This window comes from Taeniopygia guttata, chromosome 2 (assembly GCF_048771995.1).
Source record: "Taeniopygia guttata chromosome 2, bTaeGut7.mat, whole genome shotgun sequence".
NCBI classification, from domain to species: Eukaryota; Metazoa; Chordata; class Aves; order Passeriformes; family Estrildidae; genus Taeniopygia; species Taeniopygia guttata.
Genome location: NC_133026.1, coordinates 106,551,130 through 106,572,733, shown reverse-complemented (window position 1 = coordinate 106,572,733; position 21,604 = coordinate 106,551,130). Strand labels below are relative to the sequence as shown.

The 21,604-nt window shown below is 40.0% G+C and overlaps 1 protein-coding gene across 3 annotated transcripts in view; it reads left to right on the top strand.

Moving 5' to 3' along the window:
- The first annotated feature begins 2,404 nt into the window (after positions 1 to 2,404).
- SS18 (SS18 subunit of BAF chromatin remodeling complex) overlaps positions 2,405 to 21,604 on the top strand; it is a 44,263-nt gene continuing 25,063 nt past the window's right edge. Inside the window, exons 1-4 of one of the 3 annotated variants that reach the window (XM_002195386.7) lie at positions 2,405 to 2,612; positions 6,076 to 6,152; positions 7,403 to 7,487; positions 19,926 to 20,079. In XM_002195386.7, coding sequence (XP_002195422.3) covers positions 2,544 to 2,612; positions 6,076 to 6,152; positions 7,403 to 7,487; positions 19,926 to 20,079 — 385 coding nt within the window. In that variant the 5' untranslated portion in view covers positions 2,405 to 2,543. The remainder of the gene's footprint in view (positions 2,613 to 6,075; positions 6,153 to 7,402; positions 7,488 to 19,925; positions 20,080 to 21,604) is intronic. The other 2 variants (XM_030266112.4, XM_012572078.5) reach the window with 2 other exon arrangements.

The following is a 21,604-nucleotide window of genomic DNA, read 5'->3' as shown; positions in this document are numbered from 1 at the left end:
TCAAAAGCCAACCTGAAAGTGTGGAGGAACAAAATGTAACATTCAGATCCTAAGAGCAGTGTTTATGTGGCTGGCATCTAACCCATCATCTCAAACACTGCGATCACCAAGACACCCTAGTGCAAAATACTTTATACACAGGGGTTGGGTAACCAGAGCATGACATCTGGATGTCACACCTGTGAAAAAGGGAAAACATTTTGTGGCATTCCCAGTATTCAGTTCCTATTTCATAGGAACGTATTTCCTATGCCTGCAGCCTTGGGACACTTTCTGATACCTCACCAGTTCTCCAGGGACAAGTATATGTTAAAAAAACCAGTCTTCATAATTCTGTTACTAACTGGGTAGGAGATGGTTGGTTCTGATTTGGCCATGGCCATCACGCATTCTTCATTTGTAGGGTTCTTTGCTGCTGTTTTGTAGTAACTAAAAAAGTACTAATTTGAACACTCAGGTACTACAACAGTTACACTCTGAGTTCACTCCAAGACCATGTAATAATAACCATAGATCACCATGAAGCATATCAACTTTAGAAAAATATGGTTTCTTCAAATCTTCCTCTTTTATTTTTGGTTTCCTGCAAGTATTACAGTAGTGATGATGATGATGATGGTGGTGATGATAAAGTGTGTAGCAGACAGAAAAAATGGACCAAAATAGTCCAGAAAATAGACCACAATGGTGAGTGAAATGGTTATAAACACAAAGTAAAGGACATGCTGGCATTGCTCTATCTTAGCATAACCTACAGAGCACTGAGCCACAGATATTTCCTGGAGAAAAGCAAGCCAGAATAGCATCCCATCAACTCTGGGTCCTGTATAATCTAAAGAGACAGGGCAGAAGCGTCATTCTGGTAACACAGAGCATCAGGTCCAGGGAGTGAGCCCTTGGGGAGTGGGGTGCTGTAGGAATGCAACAGCTTGGAGCCAGCAAGCCTTGGGGAGAAAGCAGGGGGTGACGGGCAGTCGCAACATATCCTGGGACAGTGGAGCCAGCACGAGTAATTGTCATGGGGCTGGGGACAAGAGTCAGCATAAACCCAGTGTGAGGAGAGAGTATGCCAGTTGGGAAGCAGCTGCACAGCCATGGACGCCACTGACAAACGTGTGCTGGGACCAAAAGGCCCGGCTTTTTTAGCCAGGGCCTTCCGCCAGCGACTGCTGAGAACCAGAGCAAGCAAGCAAGGCTCAAGATTCACGTCTTGTGGCATGGGCTGTGGCACCCTGTCACCGGGCAGGCAGTGTCCTGCCAGCCACAGATGGACACACAGACACCTCAGCCAGCTGCAAGAGCAACCACCAGTCAGCCAAAGGCCAATTCTGTACCCTAGCCTGTAGTGTGGCACTGGAATGCACACAGGCTGGGCAAAGGATGTGCCCAGGAACAAGAAGGTTTAAAATGCTTTGGTTGGGGACCTCCAATGTCCCTGTACCAACTGCCCGTTGCAACTCTTCATTCTTCCAAAATCTGTCTTAGACTTTGCAGACTTGTCCACGACGCTCTTCGGCGACACCAAGATTCCCTCCAGTGGCTGCACTGAAACAAATCAAGGCTGGTTTCAGGGCTTCCAGCATTTGTAATTTTATGTTTAATGCTGCAGCCGAGCTTCTTCTTGCTCTGTTTCACTTTTAGGGCAGGAAACCTGCAGCCGCCCAACTCATCGAGGAAAGCCGTCCCAAGCCCCTGGGCAGCTTGTTCCAGTGCTCTAGCCAACCTCCATGTAAAAAAGTCCTTCCTCATGTCGAAGTGGAAACTTCTTGTGTTCTCGTTTATGGCCATCGCTCCATCTCCTGTCGCTGGGCACCACTCTCTTGGCACCCTCCTTTGAGACGTGTACATGGATTAATGAATCGTCTCTTCTCCAGACTAACAGGGTCAGCTCCCGCAGTCTCTCCTCATGAGAGATGTTCCAAACCCCACAACAGGTGCCCTCCCACTCCCAGCGCCCGCCTTCAGCATCTCCCGTCCCGTCCCGTCCCGTCCCGTCCCGCTCCGCCCCGCGCTGCCGCCAGAGGGGGGCTGCCCGGGTGCAACCAACTGCGGCGCTGGGCAGAGGGGGGAGTAGAGGCTGCCGCCCGGCACAGCCCCAGCGTGTCCCCTGCAACGTGCGCGCCACAACACCACCATCCCCCCCAGCCGACCGTACCACTTCCCTGCTATGAGGCTCGTCGGGCAGGAACGTACCAACGCAGCAGAGGGAAAGGGGTAGCCAAGAAAGGCGCGTGACAAGGCTGTGCGTGGAGATCATTTCCAAGCGGCTCAGGATCGTCTCTCGGTCCAGTTGTTCTGGCCGGGCCGTGCGGGGCGGCCACGGTCTCATCGAGGTGCCCCCTCGCCAAGGAGAAAAGCAGCGAGGAGCCGCCGGTCTTCCTTAACCCCTTCCCCCGGCGGGATGGGGATGGGCCGTCCCACCGGGCGCGCGCCCCCGCCCCACCGCGCGCCGCGTTCTTCCCGGATCGCCGCCGCCGCTGGGTCCGCGGGGCGTACGCACGAACGGGCGGGAGCGGCCGCGGAGGCTCCGGCGCCCACCAGACATGTCGGTGGCGTTCGCGGCCCCGAGGCAGCGGGGCAAGGGCGAGATCACGCCGGCCGCCATCCAGAAGGTGAGGACGGCGCGAAGAGGAGGGCCCGGCCCGGCCCGGGCGGCCCCGGGGGCTGCAGCTGCCGCTTCCTGCCGCGCGGGGAACGGGGGCGGCGGCGGCTCAGGCCCGCAGCGCCGAGGCCCCGGCGGGGAAGGGAGGCGGCCGGGCCGCACTCCCTGTGCCCGGGGCTCGGCCCCTGTCTCTGCACTTGGACACTTGTTGGAGGGTCCCGGGGCCGGCGGGAGGAGGCGGGCGGTGTCCTGGGTGTCTGCAGCCCTCGTTTTTCTTTCTTCGCTTGGGCTGCCCCGATCGCCCCGGCCGGCCTGAATTTACCCGAGAGGACTCGGCCTGAAAGCGGAGAGTCGACTAAATCCTTCCTGCGGGAGGGCTCTGACAGTGGGACCGCAGCCGGTTTGTTCCAGACCCTCTGCCCGACTCTGGGCGCTGCGGAGTAGGAGGCGGCTCCAGTTCCCAAACTTGGTGGACCTGGTAGTTAAGGCTGCCTCCCAGTAAGCCTTAGGTATGATTGAAGAAGAATATCGCGTTCGGAGCAAATGACAGCCGCTCCGGACGACTCCACCTAAGCTTGTGTGGGAGGGAGCAAGTTAACTCGCTAAAGCGATCAAAGAAAAACGCATACAGGATTAATAATTCACAGCAGCAACAAAGGAATATGTTCAAGTTCACTGGTAACTGTGTGGTATTTAGAAATTTAATTCAAGACTCGTATCATCATTGGTGTGGGTGCCCGTGGGTCAAGCAGGTTTCAGATTGGTACCAGCTCCTTATGTAGAGGAGTCCTTTAAGTAGATAGATCTAACATCCGATTTAGCAAAGAATTAGAACCTCTACAAAGCAGGTGTTGCAGCGATATGGACCTCAGAGAAGACGTTGGTGCTGTTAGGGAAACGTCCAGGGTACTGAGGGGGAAGTCAGTGATTGGGAATTGTAGATAAAAAATACATATCCACTGGGTGGAAAGCTGCACAGAGGTAGTCGGTAGAGACTTCAGGATGCTGAGGTGCACATGGAGAATACAGATGATAAAGTTTTCCTGGGTCTGTAGTCAAACCATTAGTTCGATGGTGGTGTGCTGGCAAAACCCCAGTGTTAAAGTTGAAGAATTTTTGTAGTGTACGTAAGTTGTCAGAAGCCCTGAAGGTATCTTCATCCAGCTGGAAACTAAATTCTCTTTCAATGGTAGATGTTTATAATTATTACAATTTTCTGTTAGCAAACACTAATTTAAACTTGTAAAAAACAGTTGACTGCAGCCCTACCTAGGATACAGTTATAATCCTTTTTGTTCCCTTTCCTTTTAGCCCCTAGCATTCCTGCCCCCCTCCAGTCCTTCGCTTCTCAAGAGGTCTGGCTTACATGCAACCATCTAATGGGCAGTTTCAAGGTCTACTTGTCTGCTAAGCCTTAAGAATCTGCTGCTTCCCTCAGAACTGTGGGAGATATTCTGAGGAGGGCCTTGATTCACAGCTTCTTTTGCAAGTCCTCTATTAGACTTTGGTATCAATGGTATTATCTCATTTTTTCCCCTTTTTCCTGAAATAATGAAAATGGCCACTGTGTTTCTTACAAAGCTTGAAGTTAGTACATGTGCTGTGTGCCAGTGTAGCAGTGTGTTTGTGATCCTCTTCAGAGAGTGCAGTTGTAGCTTTGCCTGGTTTCTGAGGCTCACAAAGTAGCTGAAAATACTGCAGTTATGTCTGTGTTTAGGGCTTAATGAATGTGTTTCCAGATCCAACCGTTTCAGGCAAAATACTTGTACTGGGATCATTCTAGTCCATTCTGGTGAATTACAGTTTAAAGTTTAAGAAAACTTGGCTGGTTCTTATGTGGATAGATGTCCTGAGTGAAATGCATAAGGTTTTTGACTCCATACTCTTTTCATAGTAGACATGGATTAAGTGGGGAAAAAAGTGACACTACTTTTTTTGTTGTTTTTTTCCCCTCTCTGTAGAATTTGTTAGGGGAATAAAGGTTGTGGTATGATGTTGTGCTTTCCTTGTGGAAGGGTGAGTCTACTCATGGCTATTTTCAACCATGTTTGGAAGGAGGAGAGAATGTGTGGGATGTTTTAAGGTTCTGCTTGTTTTGTGATATTCAGCAGCTGGGTAAAGGGATCTAAACTAGCTTTCCAGTCAGAGAAAGCAAAGGAGTAAATTGATGCAAAATTGTGCATTTGGCAGCAAATTTTCCATTTCTATAAGTTGACTTGGATAACTTGGCTGATGGCTCAGATTAGCCATGGTTCTGTTGAATCTTGCCTGATCAGAGTGCAGAGCATTAGCTGGAAAGATGAGTGTGGGTTACATTCACTCCAGGAAACCAGGTTATTTTTTTCCCTGTTTAGAGAGCTTGGAACACTTTGACTTTGTGAACTTTTTGTAGAAAGTTGTGAAATTGGCCATTTTCCATGATTTTTTTTAGAACTACTCATTTTTGGTAAGACAATTAATTAGTAAGTATTCATTTTCATGGACACTGCTGAAGTATGTTAGATTTATTGTGTCCATTGTCCTGGTTCTGGCCACCGCAGGATTAATTCTTGCAATAGCCAGGAAGGGTCATGGCATGGATCTGGTGGTTATTCTGTAGCACCTCACTTCATTTTCTGGGGATGGGGGAAGGGGTCATGTGTTGTGGCATCATCAGGTATTGTTGGGGGCTGTATGTGATGAGCACTTGGATGTGAATCATTTGCCCTCTTGTACTCTCCATTAGTAGTATTTTTGCTATTGTTATTGTTTGCTTCTTATCCCAGTGGTATTTCCAGTAAATTTTTGCTATCTCAGCTGGTAATCTTAACCTTTTTTACCTCCAGTTCTCCCCTCCGCCCTACCAGGGGGTAGAGGGATGCATGGTTTGGAGTGTTTCAGTCGGAACACTAAATTGGGCAATACCATTCCTAAACCATAATGTGCCATTATACCAAATATTTATAAAATGCAGCTTAGTTAGAGAATCTTCATGTAAATATTGCCTGGCTTTCCAGTGCATTTGCTTTGAACAAATACGGTCAGCTCAGTTTTCATCATTAGCAATTTCAGTGCCTTTTAAAATTAAATTTATATGTAGTTGCAGGCTTTAGAACTAGAAGGGAAGCTTGGGGCATAAACTTTTAAGTGAATTTCTTGTTAGCATTCAAAGGAATGCAGAAAACTTTTAAAGCTTTCTAAGAACTTGGTGTTAATCAGCATAGGTATTTGTATGGGACACTTCACAAATGTAGCTGCTGATGGTAGCATTATGAAGCCCTTAAGCCAAAACCTGTAAAACTAATCAGAGGGGGGAAATGGGAGCAAAACAGTGTTCTGCAAATAATTGATGAAGTAGAGCTTTCTGCTTAACAACTTTTTTAGTTGTTTTTTAAAACTAAGAAGAAGAGCATTACTCAAAACTCAGACTTATCTTCAGTTTCTTTCCACAAAGAACATGGAATTTACTCCAAACTTCTTCTTTATTGTTTCAGATGTTGGATGAAAACAATCATCTTATCCAGTGTATAATGGACTATCAGAACAAGGGAAAGACTTCTGAATGCTCTCAGTAAGACCTTAATCCATACCTACTGCGGACTGGGTGAATTTCCATCTAAATCATCATTCTTGATTTGTTTAGCTTACCTTACAGGACAGCTGTGCTGTGAAGAAAAGCATTGCTACAGATACTACACTTGAAATTTTTGTGTGGGGTGGGTGGGTTTTATTTGCTCTATGATTATTGTTTCTGTCACTGAAGTGCTGCAACTTCCCTACTGTAAATTGATGTCATGATGATGCTGCTCATAAAAAAAAGGACTGTCTAACAAAGATTTTTTTCCTCTGTATTGTAATTACATTGTTTGAAAGAGGTAGTTTTGTTTGAAAAATTCTCAGTCCTGTAGGCAATTGGACCGTTCTGCTTCCTGATGGCATGTTTGAAAACTACCTGCTTTTCACTTGCCCGAGAACAAACAGGCTTTTCGTAGAAGTTTGGCTTGCTACAGTATCCATCATAGACTTACTATCTCGTGGGAGTGATCTGAGAGAACTATAGAAGGAGTGAATTGTTAAGGAGTGTTATTTTCCCATTATACGTTTCTGGCTTGAGGTGATGATGGCACCTATGTAATCACACAAATATGGAGAGGTAGGACATCTTACTCCCTTGCCAAGAGAACTGGTAATCTGGGAATAGGAGTGGGATCATTAATAATAGGTGCTTTTGGTTTAAGGGACTACTTTTGTTTGCAAGCCTGTAGTTATATACTTGTGATCTGCTCCAGCTTTCAAGGTTGTTATTGCGACTGTGGGCTAGATACTGAGAATCAGGACTGTGGTTCTCTAGCAGAAAAATTATTCCATAGCAAACTTCCAAAGCTCAGGGTCCTGATGAAATGTGGTCACAATTCACATAAATCTACGATATCTTGAATATGGAGACACAATAAACAGCTCTCTTTCTCTGGTGTTTGTAATGGAAATTACACCAGACACAAACACACTCCTTGTATGTATTCTGGTGATTTAGTTTAAGGCAGGAAGTGAAGTAAGTGAGAACAGTGTCACCCAGCTTTAGATTTTTTCATAGCAAGACAGTAGTACAGTTAGGCACGGATATGATGGAGACATTGGGAAAGATTGGGTAATAGAAAAGTGTGAGGGAAAAGGCTTAAGATTCCCAGTAACAGGACTCTTGTAAGTCTCTTGAGTCTTGTTTTACATAAGTAGCCTTCTTTACATTTGTGGAATTAGAGTAAATTCAGATGTTACTGTATTTATGAATTAAGGTTTGTTTTGCTTTGCTTATTTTGATAGATACCAGCAGATGCTGCATACCAACTTGGTTTACCTAGCCACTATAGCTGACTCCAACCAGAACATGCAGTCTTTACTACCAGCAGTAAGTACAAAACAGTGTAAAAATAGGGAATATATTTAATTTGGATTCCTGTAGGTAAAAAAACCCCATCCAAACAAAAAACCAACTAACCAAATGTTTGAGATAATGACCAAACACTTGGCCTCTGGTTTACTGTACAGTAAATACATGATGCTGTCTCTTCATGCTGTATTTGGAGTAATCTCACTGCTTAGGTATTGCTTAAAATCTGACTTGTTTAAATGTAGACTCCTACCGTGAATTAGATGTGCAATGCTCAACTACCTCATCTGCCTCAAAGACAGAATTTTTTTTTTTCCTTTTTTTGTTTCTCCCCCTCAGCTGAGAACTGTAGTGGTATGGTTCCTAGTCAACTCCTACAGTATTCTTTTTCCTCTTAGATTAGGGAAAGGTGAGGGAATGGGATTTTTTCTTTGTCTTTTTATTTTTCACTGGAATATCATCTGTTCACTTGCCCCAGTGGAGTGAGGCTGGGTAATTTTTTTTTCTGCTTTTCCACCTTCTAGGTAAGTCTCAAATTCTTTGCCTTTACAGGAGAAAGGCAAAGAAAATATATTGGAAAACAACCTTGTTTTAAGGTGGATTATAATAATATGAAAGAAGTAAGGTCCCACAGGCCCCCTGCATCACTTTACATGTCTTGGATATTACTTGCTATCATTATTTAATCTCAATTTCTTAATCTGTATTCCTGAACTCTGTATTTTATAAGATGCCTCAAATTTTTCCCTTTTTCATTGTTTATGCAGTAGTATGAAAAAAAACCCAGCAGCTTAAAGATAGCTTGCTGTTTGCTTTTTGTGCTAATCAGAAAGTTTGGGGATTTCATTGTGAGTAACACAACAAAATTCTTTGGTTTTTGGTAATAAGACTTCTCTTGAATTAATATAGTCTTGATTCATTTCTGCACAATGAAGCTAAAAAGAATGTCTATAAAACAGCCATTCCTAGATACTAGTTTTCACCAACTGAAATTGAATTACTTTTTCTTTGGTCTCTGGAGAAGTGTTCTCCAATCATTGCTTCTAGTGAAGCATCCTTTCAAGCTGGTACCTAGAGGACTATAGAAACAGTGCTTTATTATGTCCAACCTGTTGTGCCTGTAGAGGTTTCTCTTTTTATTAATCCATGCTTGTAGCTGAGGGGGAGGGAAAGAACCATTTAAGTGGGCAGTGTGTGTTCCTTAACTAATACGCTTTTGGAGGCTTAATTCATATCCTGGTTCTGATGACAACTGGAAATGAATTCGACCTTATCCTAGTCCCTGGTGGACAGCCCTGTTGTTAAAGTTGAATGTGATGACAGTCTCTTCCTAAAAGAAAATGAAGATGGGGTGGGAAAGGCTTTTGCTTGCAGATCTGGACAGAAGTGTGTTTCTGATCTTCAGTGACAGGAATATTCCATGGTACTGAGAAAAAATAACATAGTGTGTGTTTGAGTGGGTAAAGAAAGTCTCTTTTGGACAGGTGAGGAAGGGAATAAAGGTTCTTGGATTTCTTTGGGTTTTCTTTCAAAAATGCTAAATGAAATTTAGCATCTTCAGTCTTACCTACGGGTAGATGGTCTGACCTACAGTCTTTGAAGATTGCCTCAAAATGTAGCATAATCAGACAAGATGATTTTTGTTGAGGTTTATAGGAAAATATTCTTTAAATTCTTTCTGTCTTGCTAGTAAATTTTAACTAACAGAATTTGGGAACATGTGAGCTATCATCTTTCTTTTTTCAATGCAAGATGAACTACTTCAATCTTTTCCTCCACTGGCTTTCCGTGTAGGAGCTGATGTGGCTCCTCTTGACTTGGAGGTAGTATGATTCTCTTCACCGTGCTTATGTATCAGCAGTTGATCAGTCTTACTAAATTCAAGGTGAGGATGCTAACAGTAAATACAGAGCAAGATATTGTGTGTAGACATCTACTATTTTAATACTAAAATATATCAATTTTATGCTACTACTGTTGTAGTTTCTTTCCACAGAAGTTAGGAGACCTTGAGTTTGGGTACCTTCTGAAGCTGGGTTGTGTCTTATCTATTCATTTCTGGAAGATTGTTCCCCCTGGTAGACTAAATTTTCTTTTTTTTGTTTAAATTTTATCCTGTTACTATTTTAATGAGGTAAATAAGCTCTCAAGAAATTTCAGAACTTTTAAGGCATTTCATAAAAAGTAATAGTTATGTGTTAAAGTGAATTTGAAAAGAGAATGCTTCTCTTTGTATATCATTCACACTGAACAAAAGACGTGAGTTACCAGGTTCATTGAAATTTTTAATATGAGCAAAAATTACTCTAACCTTATGAGAACTTCATTGTGTCCTCTAGCAATATTCCTTACACTTTAAGGAATGCTTAAGTGTAAGCATTCCTTACACTTTTAATGCTTTATATTGTTAGGAGAAATGCTCGTCGTAGGCTGTTTTCCCTTGCCTTTCAGAATTCACTGTTCTAATGAAATGACTGATAAGGTTTCTGAAACTTTGGTATTGCCTTAGAGAACAAAAAGCGTGGTGACCCAATGGTGTTGTGCAGAGAAATGTTTATATGACTGGGACCTGCAAGTGTGGAAAGGTGAAAGAGGTGAAGCAAGCACTGCAGAATCTGGGTGAAGGGAACTGGGGAAACTTTGAAAAATTCAGTGTCATAAAAAAGCTCCTGTGGTCTTGTATGCCTACTAGAGTACTAAATTATTACTTTTGGAGTAAGACTCCTTCTTTCATTTTAAAAGACAAAGTGTGAGGTTCTTGAGTCAACCAGTCTTTTCTCAGCTGTGTGAACAGCAGCATTATTAAGGGCAGGGCTGTTATGTGTTGTCTTCCCAGCTGGATTAGAGCAGTGATTAAGTTCACATATGAAGTTGATGCATCTTTTTGCTGTCTCTTTTTGAGTAGTGGCAGATATTCTTTTTCTTGGATCACAGTCAAGAGTCTCTTTACCATTACCTTATGAGATTAACTAGCTTCCCAAAAAGGGCTTTTGCACCATGAGGAACACGACACTTGATTTCTTGTGATTTTTCACTGATGCTGCTTTTGAGGGAGGCTACAGCTAGATACTGATGTCCTTGAACCACAGAGACCAAAGATGCAATTGAAGTGGTGGTGAAATATTATGTGTGTTTGTTTCTAAACACATGAAATTTCAAACTGCAGAACAAGCACGTTATCCTCCTTGACTTGTATTTTTTTGTTTTTCTGAAGTGTTTTTAGTGCCCTTAAAAAGTCGTTAAAGACTACTGAATAAAAATCCCCCAGTTTTTCTATTTGGACATAATCTCTCTTATATGTTTTCATTTTGCCAATTATTTTTAAGGAAACAACCCATGACCATCACTTTATTTGGTACGTAGTGCAAAACTTTCCATTTTATAATGGGCAGATATTGATGTGTGCAGCAATTATTTGGGATCATTAGTGTGTGGGTTTTTATTGTTTTTGGGGATTTTTGGGGGTTTTTTTTGGGGGGGGGTTGGGGTTTTTTTAGTATAGAAAGTTATTTTTTACAGTTTTTCTTACATTCTGTCAGCATGCAAAGCATGAGATTTCAGTGTGTATTTCAAGGTGTTGAAAATAAGTGCTTCTGATTATTACTCACTTGTGTAACAGAGCTTTCTTTTACGTTGGAAGTGCCAGTTTCTTACACTAGGAAGTTACAGTCTGTATGTGTAATGACTTCCAAGAAAACTTAGTGTGTCAGTGTGTCCAAGTCATAGAAGAATCTGGATATTGCATTAAATAGTTTTTCTAAATTTCATAATATTGTAAAGGTTATTAATAAACTTTCTAATTGCAAAACAGAAATATCTTTTTTTCTTGAGCTATTTCTTTCAGAAATTAAGCTTTTTGTGGGTCTTGCAAAATCTCGTATTCTGTGCTGTTCCCAAACTTGTCACACAGATTAGGGAGGAGTCCATGTCACTTTAGTAATAAAATACTTCTCTATAAGATGATTGCTTTTTATAAACACCTGATCTCAATAAGCGCTGAAATACTGGTTCTTTCCAAAGGGACTTGCTTCAAGATATAGGAAAAAACCCAAACCAAACTAATAAAAAAAAAATCTCCCAAACCAAAACCAAAGACAATCACTGCCCATACACAAAATAATAAAATACTTCAAAAAATGAACTTGAGGACAAGCTTTCATGAAGTGTTAGTAATGATGTTTAATGGTTCTAAGTTGTGGAGTTCTGCAGGCTAAATAGGAATCTTCAGTATAAGCATGGTTTCACTCAAACAATGAAAATTCTCATATAATTTTACACACTTTATTTTTCAAAGGGGTGATGTTCAATCTATGGTTTTAATGTACTTGCATGTGGTTGTAGAAAAAACTTTGAGTCTTAAGAACTGAGCTGTGTCCTCTGTTTTTTTTTAGTAGCCTTTATTTTGAACACAAAAGTTGCTAAAATATGTTTTAATTGAATTACCCTGATTTGTCTTTTCTTGAAAAAAGAAAGGCGGCATCCTGAGAATAAAAATATGGCCCAGTTTCACACTTAAAAATAAAATTTTGAAGTAAAATTTTATTGCTGATGATGAGAGGAATCCTAAATTAATGAGATTCTTGTCCAGTTATGCACCAAATGCCTGGTAAAGTTTGATAGCTATGGTGGTGGTGTGGTTTAACCCTAGCTGGCAACTAAGTACCATGCAGCTGCTTGGTTACCCCACACACCTTCATTCCCCTTGCAGTGGGCTGGGCAGGAGAATCAGAAGAAAAGATGAAACCTATAGGTTGAGAAGAACAATTTAACAATTGAAATAAAATACTACAATAAGGTTATAATTGTAATTAAAAATGTAAAACCACAGAGTAGTGCCCAGCTTGAGTCTGATGCTCTGTGGTGTGGATTATCCCTCTGGCCAGGTTGGGTTTGCTGTCTCGGCCATACTTCCTCCTGGCTACTTGCACACTTTGCTGGCAGAGCCTGGGAATCAAAAAAAAAATCCTTGATTTAAGAGTAAGCACTGCTTAGCAGCAGCTAAAACATCAGTGTGTTATCAACATTATTCTACTGAATCCAAAACCCAGCACTACACCAGCTACTAGGAAGAAACTCAATTTGGGACAGGTAGCATAGCAGAAAACCTGTTTCTGGTATGTGACGTATGCTGCACAGTTTTTCATTAACCTTTCAGAACACAAGTCCATGCCCAGTTCAAGTTCAACTGTTTGTAAACTGAATTAATAGAGAACAGAGCAAAAGGAAGGTTGAATGTTTCCTGTCAAGAGGCACGGAAGCTATTAGTGATCACTGGAGCTTGGATTTTGAAGACTAATTGCTCTGATTAAATGTTAAATAGTTTTGAAAAAAACCCCAATTATTTCTTGAGGTGTTATAAAAGAGAAGAAGGCAGCTGTTTTGGCACAACTGAAAGGATACTGTTGGAAATGAAGAGTCACTAGTGGGAGCTTCTTAACCCAGCAACTACACTAAGAAAAAAATAAATGCAGGAATTTCAGTTGTTAGGAGTGATTCAGAGCCCAATAGCTGCCATTTTAAACCAGAGCTCTAAGTTCTGTAAGCTACTATGCATGTATTGTTAATCAGGTGTGTCCACATGGGGAGCTAGTGCACTGTACACAAAAAACTACTTCTGTTGCCTATGAACTTGTGTGACTGATTCAGAAATCAGTAAAAATCGGTGGCAATTTGAATGAGGAGTATTCTCTAAATTGTAATTCTTTGATATTCAAAGATGTGATTTGCCTCTCTGTAGTGCAGTGTCTGCACAACAAATACCTTTTCAATTGTAGGCTTTTTCCTGAGAGCTGTACCAGGTAGTCTGGTAACATAGGTGCAGAGTCTGTATGGTTTTGTTCTTTCTCAAATGCCTTGCTGTGAGGGTTCTGCTGGATTCTTTCTGCTTTAGGTCAGTTTATGTAAAGCCTTTTAGCTACAACAGTGGTGGATTACTTTTTCTCTTAGGCTACTAAATGCAAGCAAAACCTGTATCAGACCAAACATTAAACCATCTTAAAAGCAAAAGAGACAAGGAGCTGTGGAACACAAAGCTTCTGAGGACAGATAGGAACTGCATTTTATGGGGGAGTTACAGAGCAGCTCAGAAGTTGTCTAGTTCCTATAATTCAGTGACTCTTGAGTTAACATTCACAGTTAACTGATTCATGATCACTTTTAATAAACCCATATGAATTAATGCAGTTTTAAAAATTTCTGCTTTAAGTAATTTTTAGTTCTACTAAAGCCTCACAAAGGATTTTTGGGGGATTATTTTTATAGCTATTGCTAAGAGGATAACAGATATTTTAGGGTTAAATTTTGTTTGTTAAAAGTCAGTAAAGAATATTGGGACAGTGTCCTGGTTTAGAGCAAATTTGGGAGAAAACCTCTGGAAGGAGCCCCCAGAAAGCAAACTGCCACAGCCCCTCCCCCCACTGGTTCGGGAAGAATTTCTTTGGAGAGAAGTGGAAAAAAAACTGTTTATTTAATAGTCAAAGCACTCCCCAGCACAAAAAAAAAAGAACAACACCAAACTCTCACCGCTTTGAAGAGATGACAAATTCAGAAAGTCTCTCCTGGGAGTGGTCTCTCTGTTATCAGTCCCTCTGGCACTGGGAATGGCTGCTGCAGGCCACAAAGTGCAAACTCTTGGTGTTTCCCAGGTCCCAGTCCAGAGCAGGTTTGAATGGTTCAAAGAAAAGGGAAAGAAAGACAGTCCAGGGAAAATCCAGACTGCCCAGCTAAACTAACTAACAAGCAAAAAAGCAAAAGCAGGCAGGAGCAAGAGCAGAGGCAAAGAGCAGAAGCAGCACTATGTACCACCGTCTGTGCCCAGCAGACCATGGGGCAGTGAGCAGGCTGATAACAAAACAAAACTTTGCTTTTCAGAGCCAGTCTTGAAGGCACAGAACATAATATCCAACATAAACAGAACAGACGACTGGGGATACAAGCATCATAACACCACCCTAGGACAGACAATGAAATATTTTTATGTAGTGACATATGCAATATTAAACAATTAAAGATTCTCATTTCCTCTTTAAACAGAATGTTTAAGTATTAAGTCAAAATTTCTCTTGATTTTTGAAGATGCTGATGTAAATCAAGACGTATAAATTGGTTGTCATTCTAAATTTAAAATTCCTTACTCTGAGTCACAACTGATAATCCAGCAGTGAGAGCACAAATTACATTTATAATTAACTTCAATATTTAGACATGATTGTAAATGTTTTTCCTGTAGAAATCCTTCCTAGCCCCAAATATTACACTAGCTGAGAATTGATAAGGGGTCTTTATTTTTTCATTGAAGACTCTCAGTACTAGAATACCCTGTACCTTGTAGAAGAAGAGTTGTAACCCAATTAAATCTCTGCTCTTTCAAATCTCAAAAGCATCTTTACGATCTTATTTCCCAGTCTGACACTTCAGTAAGTACTCCACAGGTGCCATCACCACCTATCAACAGAGTACTGCTCTCTGAGACTGGGACAGGTTTAGCAATGTGATATGAGCAGGGCAGAGTACCACCTGGGAAGGGGTGTTTTGCTTTGCAGAAAATAGTATTTGAGGGTTGAAAAAAAAAGATGATTGATTAAATCCTGACTTAAGGCTTCTCTTGGAAAGAAAAGAAGGCTATTTATGTTTGCATTTCCTGTAGCTTTTAATTGTTATTTTGAGAGAATTTCAAGGAAATTGTATTTTTGATAGTGTATTTTAAGTATCTATCACTAGTTGTATTGGTTAGCAATATTGTATTTTAATGTGCTTAACAGTATTTCCTAGTTTTTGCCTTTTTTTTTGGTGACTGAGTTGGTATTCCACCTAACTTTCCATAAACAAATCTTTGAACATGCTGTTGGTGGTAAGAAAAAATTTACCATCTTCAGGTGCACATTTTCACCCTAGGAGATTTTATTGTTGCATCTTATATTTGATCCATTTTATTATTTAAAAGAAAACCATCTAGAAAAATGCAGTGTAGCTGTTGTCTTTAATGCATGCTTTCAAATAGCTTTCGGATTTAGTAGGATTTTGTTTGCTGGGAGTTGTCAGTTAAAATCTAGTATTTTTTTCTCTTTTTTTTCTTTTTTTTTTTTTTTTGTTGTTGTTGTTGTTGTTGTAACTGTTGGGTCAGTTTCAGTCTTCTTCCAGTTCAAATTTCTAGAGTTTCACTAAATAGCTTAAAATTATTTTTTTTCATGCTCTGGTAAATTTTAAATGCTCATAGCGGCTATAAGTGAAATCTGTGTGTTTGGGGAAATGAACCAAATGTTAGTGTGTAGCAAGTGAAGGTATATCTAACACTTTCTAAGACTTTAATTTACTTTTTACTGAAGTAAAATATTTAACATTTTCTACTACATAATCAGAATAAAATTAGGAGTGATTTTAATTTTTGTTCCTTTTTGTCACACTTCCAGCAAAAGAAGGGAAGTAGCCTCTCCTTTGGTTCTGTTAACCTAACTGTGTTTGGGTGTCCTTTCACCCTTCATATCTGGGCTTAATGACTAGGGTTCATTTTGGGTAGGTTTTCTTTTACAAAGGGTGGGTTGTTTCTTTTGAATACTGTGTGATCATTTTGCAAAGTCTTTGCTATACGTAGTGCATGTTCCTGGGGATAGTCAATTTTCTTAACTTCCATAAGGAACAAAAAAGGTTAAATAATCTAGTTTACGTAGCTGGGTGGGATTTTTTTGTTGTTTTGTGATTTGTAAATTAAAAGTTAATTTAAAGAAGTTTATTATCTAAAAGTCTGGATCAAGTCCAATAGAAATCGGGAAATTACCATTTAAAAACAATTTTTTCTTGTTTTCTTCTGTCTGCATCCACTAGAAAAATATGCTGGAGGATTTTCACTGGGGAATAATTATATCTGCAGGAGACATTTCATTTTAATTACTATCAGGTAGTGATTGGTTTATGATCTGACAAAAAGGCTTGTAATGCTCTTTTAAAATATCCTATATAATATCCTATATAACTGTTCCTATTGCATATATGTATGTGTAATTATCTCTTAATCTTACTTAAACTTAGCTCTAGCTTACCGTGTTGATGAATACCTCGGATTTATGTGATTTATGGCGTGTCTTGTATGTTTAATGTTATTCTTCAATTTACTGACTGTTCTCCTGAGGTTTTCTTTCTTGTTAAACCATAAATTGGATGATCTACTTTTTGTATATATCATACATTAAATTGTATTTCTGTCATAGCCTCTTAAATAACATTTCTTTATACGCAAAAAAAAAAAAAAATCTGTCCGTTTTACTGTTTCAGGTGTAAACATTCAAAGTTTTTAATCACTGCTTGCCTCTCTTTACAATCCTGTTATTTTTGCAATATCTTTTTGAGATTACTTTGCCCAAATTGAATGTGTATTATGGTATCAAATACATTGGCATTTTTTTCTTTAGTATTCTACCTGACTTTGGATATTACTGAAGATAATCAGAAGGTGACCACAGGTATTATGCATAGATTTTATGGGGTTTTGAGTTTTTTGTTTGTTTTGTTGGGTTTTTTGTTTTGGTTTGGGATTTTTTCCCCCACCAAACTGTCTGTATTGTGGTCAGTTCTTTTCTGTTCGTTACTTTTTTTCTGGATTAATAGTAATAGGGGCATCCTCTTTCTGAAGCAAGTGGTTTATAGTTCAGTGTAATTGCCATATATTGATCCACATCACTTGGCACCTTCTGTTTATTCTTTCTTCCACATTTTCGGTAATGTTGCAGTAGCTTCACATATGTTGACATATACTAAAATATTTTCAGGAAACCTCTGTATGTTCCTTTACTCTTTGAAATTCATGAACTTCCCTTGGAGCAGTTTTTGATCCATGCCACTGGACAATGTATTGCTCCAAAAGGCTTTGTCAAGAAACTTGTGTTAAGAGGCTTCTGTTAATTATGCAGCTAGGTGGTTTGTTTTATATTTTTAAAAAATTCTAGTAAATTAGAACTTTACTATATTGGTCCTACTACTTTTTTATAAATAGAGGTATAGTGTTTGTCCACCTTCTAGTCATCTGATAGGGTAGTTTCTTTTAATGGAAGATTGAATTTTTATAGCAGCTTGGACCTTTTTCTTTAATTATTTTCAAGAATCTGATACGGATTCATACAGGTCTCTGGGCTTCCATATCCAGAAGTTCCTCTTGATGAATTACTTTCTGGTAGTACCTCTTTGAGAGTTTTTAGTTGCTCCCTCAATTGTCTTAAATTCCCTGTGGTTTGTGAAGTCTCTTGCAGGTTTTTGTTTTTGTATCTAAAGTCCTTAACACTTTTTTATTCCTTGTCCTTGCATGTCTGCACTCTCTCATGCTGTGTTTTTGATAATCATTTTTTTACCTGAAGGATAGTTATTTTGAAAATTTCAGACTAAATAGTGTTGGAATATATATAGTTCTGTTTAAATAATCCTTGGAGCTTTTTTCGTCCCTCTTTCCACAGATAAGGTCATGCCCATGTTTGTACAGTATCATATGCGGATAGCTAAAACCTAGGTGTGAACTGATCTTCTTTAGTAGTCCATTGGACTTTCTAATGTTTCATACTTAGACTTGAAGAAGTTAATTTTAATTCTAAAAACATTTCAGCTTGGATGAATTTTGACTTTACTCTCAGTTTGCTGGCATGGGACTGTTCTGAGGCTGGCATGGGATAGGCTCTGAGCTCTGACAGTTCATGTGGAGGTTACCAATCAAGTGTGTTGGTTTGAGAGTATTTCTGAACATACTTTCCAAATAAAAATGAAAATAGTCTGTTTGTTTTCTTTTTTTTTTTTTTTGTATATCAGTTTTAGATAATTTCTATTAGATTCTTTTAAATGCAAAATTAGAATGATAGTGAGTTTTGAAGGTGGAGGGATTGAGGACTTTAACTGAGGTGACCAGCCTTGTCTTGGTTGCTCACTAGTGGAGGAAAAACAATCAGAATGGAGCAGCTTTTCAGTCACAGTGTTTTGAGGGTTGAGCTGCCTTTTATTCTTACTTTCTTCACCTCTTGCCACTTCTGCTATAGGCTGAGGAAGGAACTTTGCTTATAACATGTCATTCTCTTCATCATGGAGGAATGAAAGGAATTTAGTAAGAGAAGTTGCCTACTTGCTTATGTTTGTCTTCAGCTCCTTCCTTCTTCCTGCTAAAAAAAAAAGCCTTCACTAATTTCCTGAAGAAATTTTTGAAGTACTGCAGGGAAAATAATACCTGCTTGAAGTGCTTGAAGAAATGTTGAGACAACAAATCACTACCATTCTCTCCCCTCCCCTGACAAGTGAATATGTGTGTGTGTCTATGTTACACTGCTCTTACCATCTCCAACATACACACACTGGGAAAGCTTACTCTTTACTGCTGTATTCTGTTTTGTGTTTATGAACCTGATGAATAGTGTAGGCACAAGGGGGGACTGGGCTAGAGAGAAGCTTAGGGTTCATCTGCTTGGTTCTGTCTGTGAAGAGAAATGTTGAAAAACACACACGTAGTTGTCTCATGGGGAGAGTTTTTCATGAATAGTTATAACCTGTAGACAGAGTCCTCAAAAACTAGAGAGACAGGAATTTGCTCTCGTCGAGATGATTTTTACTCCCCTGAAAGTGCTTGGCTAAGGTATGTGAGGAGGATTGTAGAGTCTCACAGGTGTTTTTAGTAGGAAAACAAAGCTGGCTACTAGCAGTTTCTGTGTCTCCTTCCATTGCTATGAGTAGAATTTACCAGTAAATTCCCCCTTGTATTTATTGTTTTTCTTGCTCTCCCTCTTTGAACTCTCAAGGTTATTCAGTTATTTTCCTCACAATTTCATTAGGAAATTTGCCAAAAACATCCTTTCTAGGCAGCTGTCTCTGGACCTTTGGAGGCCAGCACTAATGTGCTTCCAGTCTGTAGGGGGTGTTTGGCATGGAATTACGAACTAGGCCTTCATGGCTTTGGGGGAGAGCAGGGAAGAGATCGCTAGTGTTTTACCACACCCAGATGCAAATTTTTTTCTGGTCTATGAGCATTCAGAGGCTTTCATCTCATGTTGTACCTGTTTTGTCCCAGTGCAAGGTCTGTTAACAGCAACAAATAGTTGATGCAAGAGAATTAAGTGAAGACTTATTTCTCTGTTGAATGAAAGCTTTTGTGTATGTGCTAAGGGAGTGACTCCAGCAATCTTAAACTGTTCAGATGTAATTTTTTAATGAGGCATTGGTTTGTTGTTTTTTTTTTTTTTTATTTTAAAGTGGGGCTCAAAGGTGCTGCGGTGTTGTCTGCATGTAATACTTAATGTAAAATTGATTAAAATGTTAAACGTTTTGCCAGAATTAATGTCGGGAGGAGTTAAACATATCAGATAGAGAAAGAAATGTGTTTCAGCACTTTCTTTCATATGCTGTTGAACAATATAGGCAAGTGCTGTACCATATGTACATATAATATATTTGTCAGACTAACTGCTTCTCATGTTTGACTAAACTGTCTCCTTTCAGCCACCCACACAGAATATGCCTATGGGTCCGGGCGGGATGAGTCAGAGCGGCCCTCCCCCACCGCCGCGCTCACACAACATGTCTTCAGATGGTATGGTAGGTGGGGGCCCTCCTGCGCCACACATGCAGAACCAGATGAACGGCCAGATGCCTGGTAAGTTTTTCTCCTCTAAGACATTAACACCAGCGTTGCCTGGCAACTGAAACGACATGGGGGCTCAAGGGATACTAGATTGTTGATGACAAAACTGCTTTGAATGCCCCCGAGTACAAGCTCTCTTAGAGTTTGTTAGCTACAGAGCTACGTGACCTGTATTCAGTGTTTATCAGGCTGCCCTTGGGCTTTGATGTAGCTGACACACAGCATTCCTCTGATGAACAGAACTGGCTAAATTTAGTCTGTTTGAAACCATGCAGTACAGCTGGCTTTAGAGGGCTTACTGGGGAAAGGTATTGGCCTGTGGCTGAGCGAACACAAATCCTTCCATAAAAAGATAATGTGAAATCATTGTCACTAAATAATTAGATAATAATAAAATAGATACATCTGAAAGAGACTGTTTCTGATTTGGGTAAATGTTTAAAAGAAAAAAAAAAGATTACTTTTATACAGCATCCACTAATCTCCTGTGTTCTTTATTATTGAAGATGTGTTGAATTGTAAGGGATTTGTAAAGAAATGGCCTCCTGATTATTGTTCTAGGTGTAAATTTTAAGTCAGTTTCTATGCCATCCTGTTTTGTAATAAAAAGAAATGTACTTGGGAGGACAGCAGCAAAGCAGAGAAGGAGGATGATAAAATCCCACATTGTGCCTACCAGTACTGGCTTTGGGGTAACTATTCCCTTTAGCAGTCAGATCAGAGTGGAGTAGGCAATGGAAGAGCATGCTTCTTTATATAGAGGCTATTTTCCTGAATTTCCACTTGTAAAATCATACTGCCTATTTCATGGGAAATGGCTTTCAGCTTAAAATTGCATTCCCAGGATTGCATTTGTTCAGGATCCCTTCCTCTTTTTTTTTTTTTTTTTTGTTATGGAGGAACTTTTCATACAAAAGCTCCTCAACGTATTGATACTTTCAAGGAAGAAAGCTACTGTCAAAGGATCTTTGAAAACTGATCTCTCACTGGTGTCAAGGATAACTTCCTGGCAGCAAACAGAGTAATAACTATGCAAAACTTAATAAAAAGTAAACAATATAACAGTTGCTGTAGTCTCTAATTTCTGTGCAAATCTTGATAAAATGGACTTGATAATGGCAGCTTTTCGGAAAGAGTAGCTTGAATAGCCTTCAGAGGCTGTGTGTAAGAAGTGCAATAAAAGGTCTAGAGAAGTTAGTTTCATCATACATGTTGGTCATGATCTGCATTTGGAAGTGTAAAAAGCAATATATGCTGCTCCTTAAGTAGGGCAGAGATATTCTGATTATGGTGTCCTTTATCCATCTAAGATCCATCAGTTTCCATGGAGAATAGCATTGCCTCTCAAAAATCAGTCTCTTTGACCCTCAAGTGTAATCGTATTATTGTTATTATAGTGATCTTTTCCAAGGAGAAGGATTACTAAGTCACAATGTGAGCATAATGACTTCACTGCAGAGCCACGGGGGAGAAAAGTCACTCCTTAAACATACATATTTTGTAATTAGATAGAATAAGAAAAGACCTCTTAGGAAAA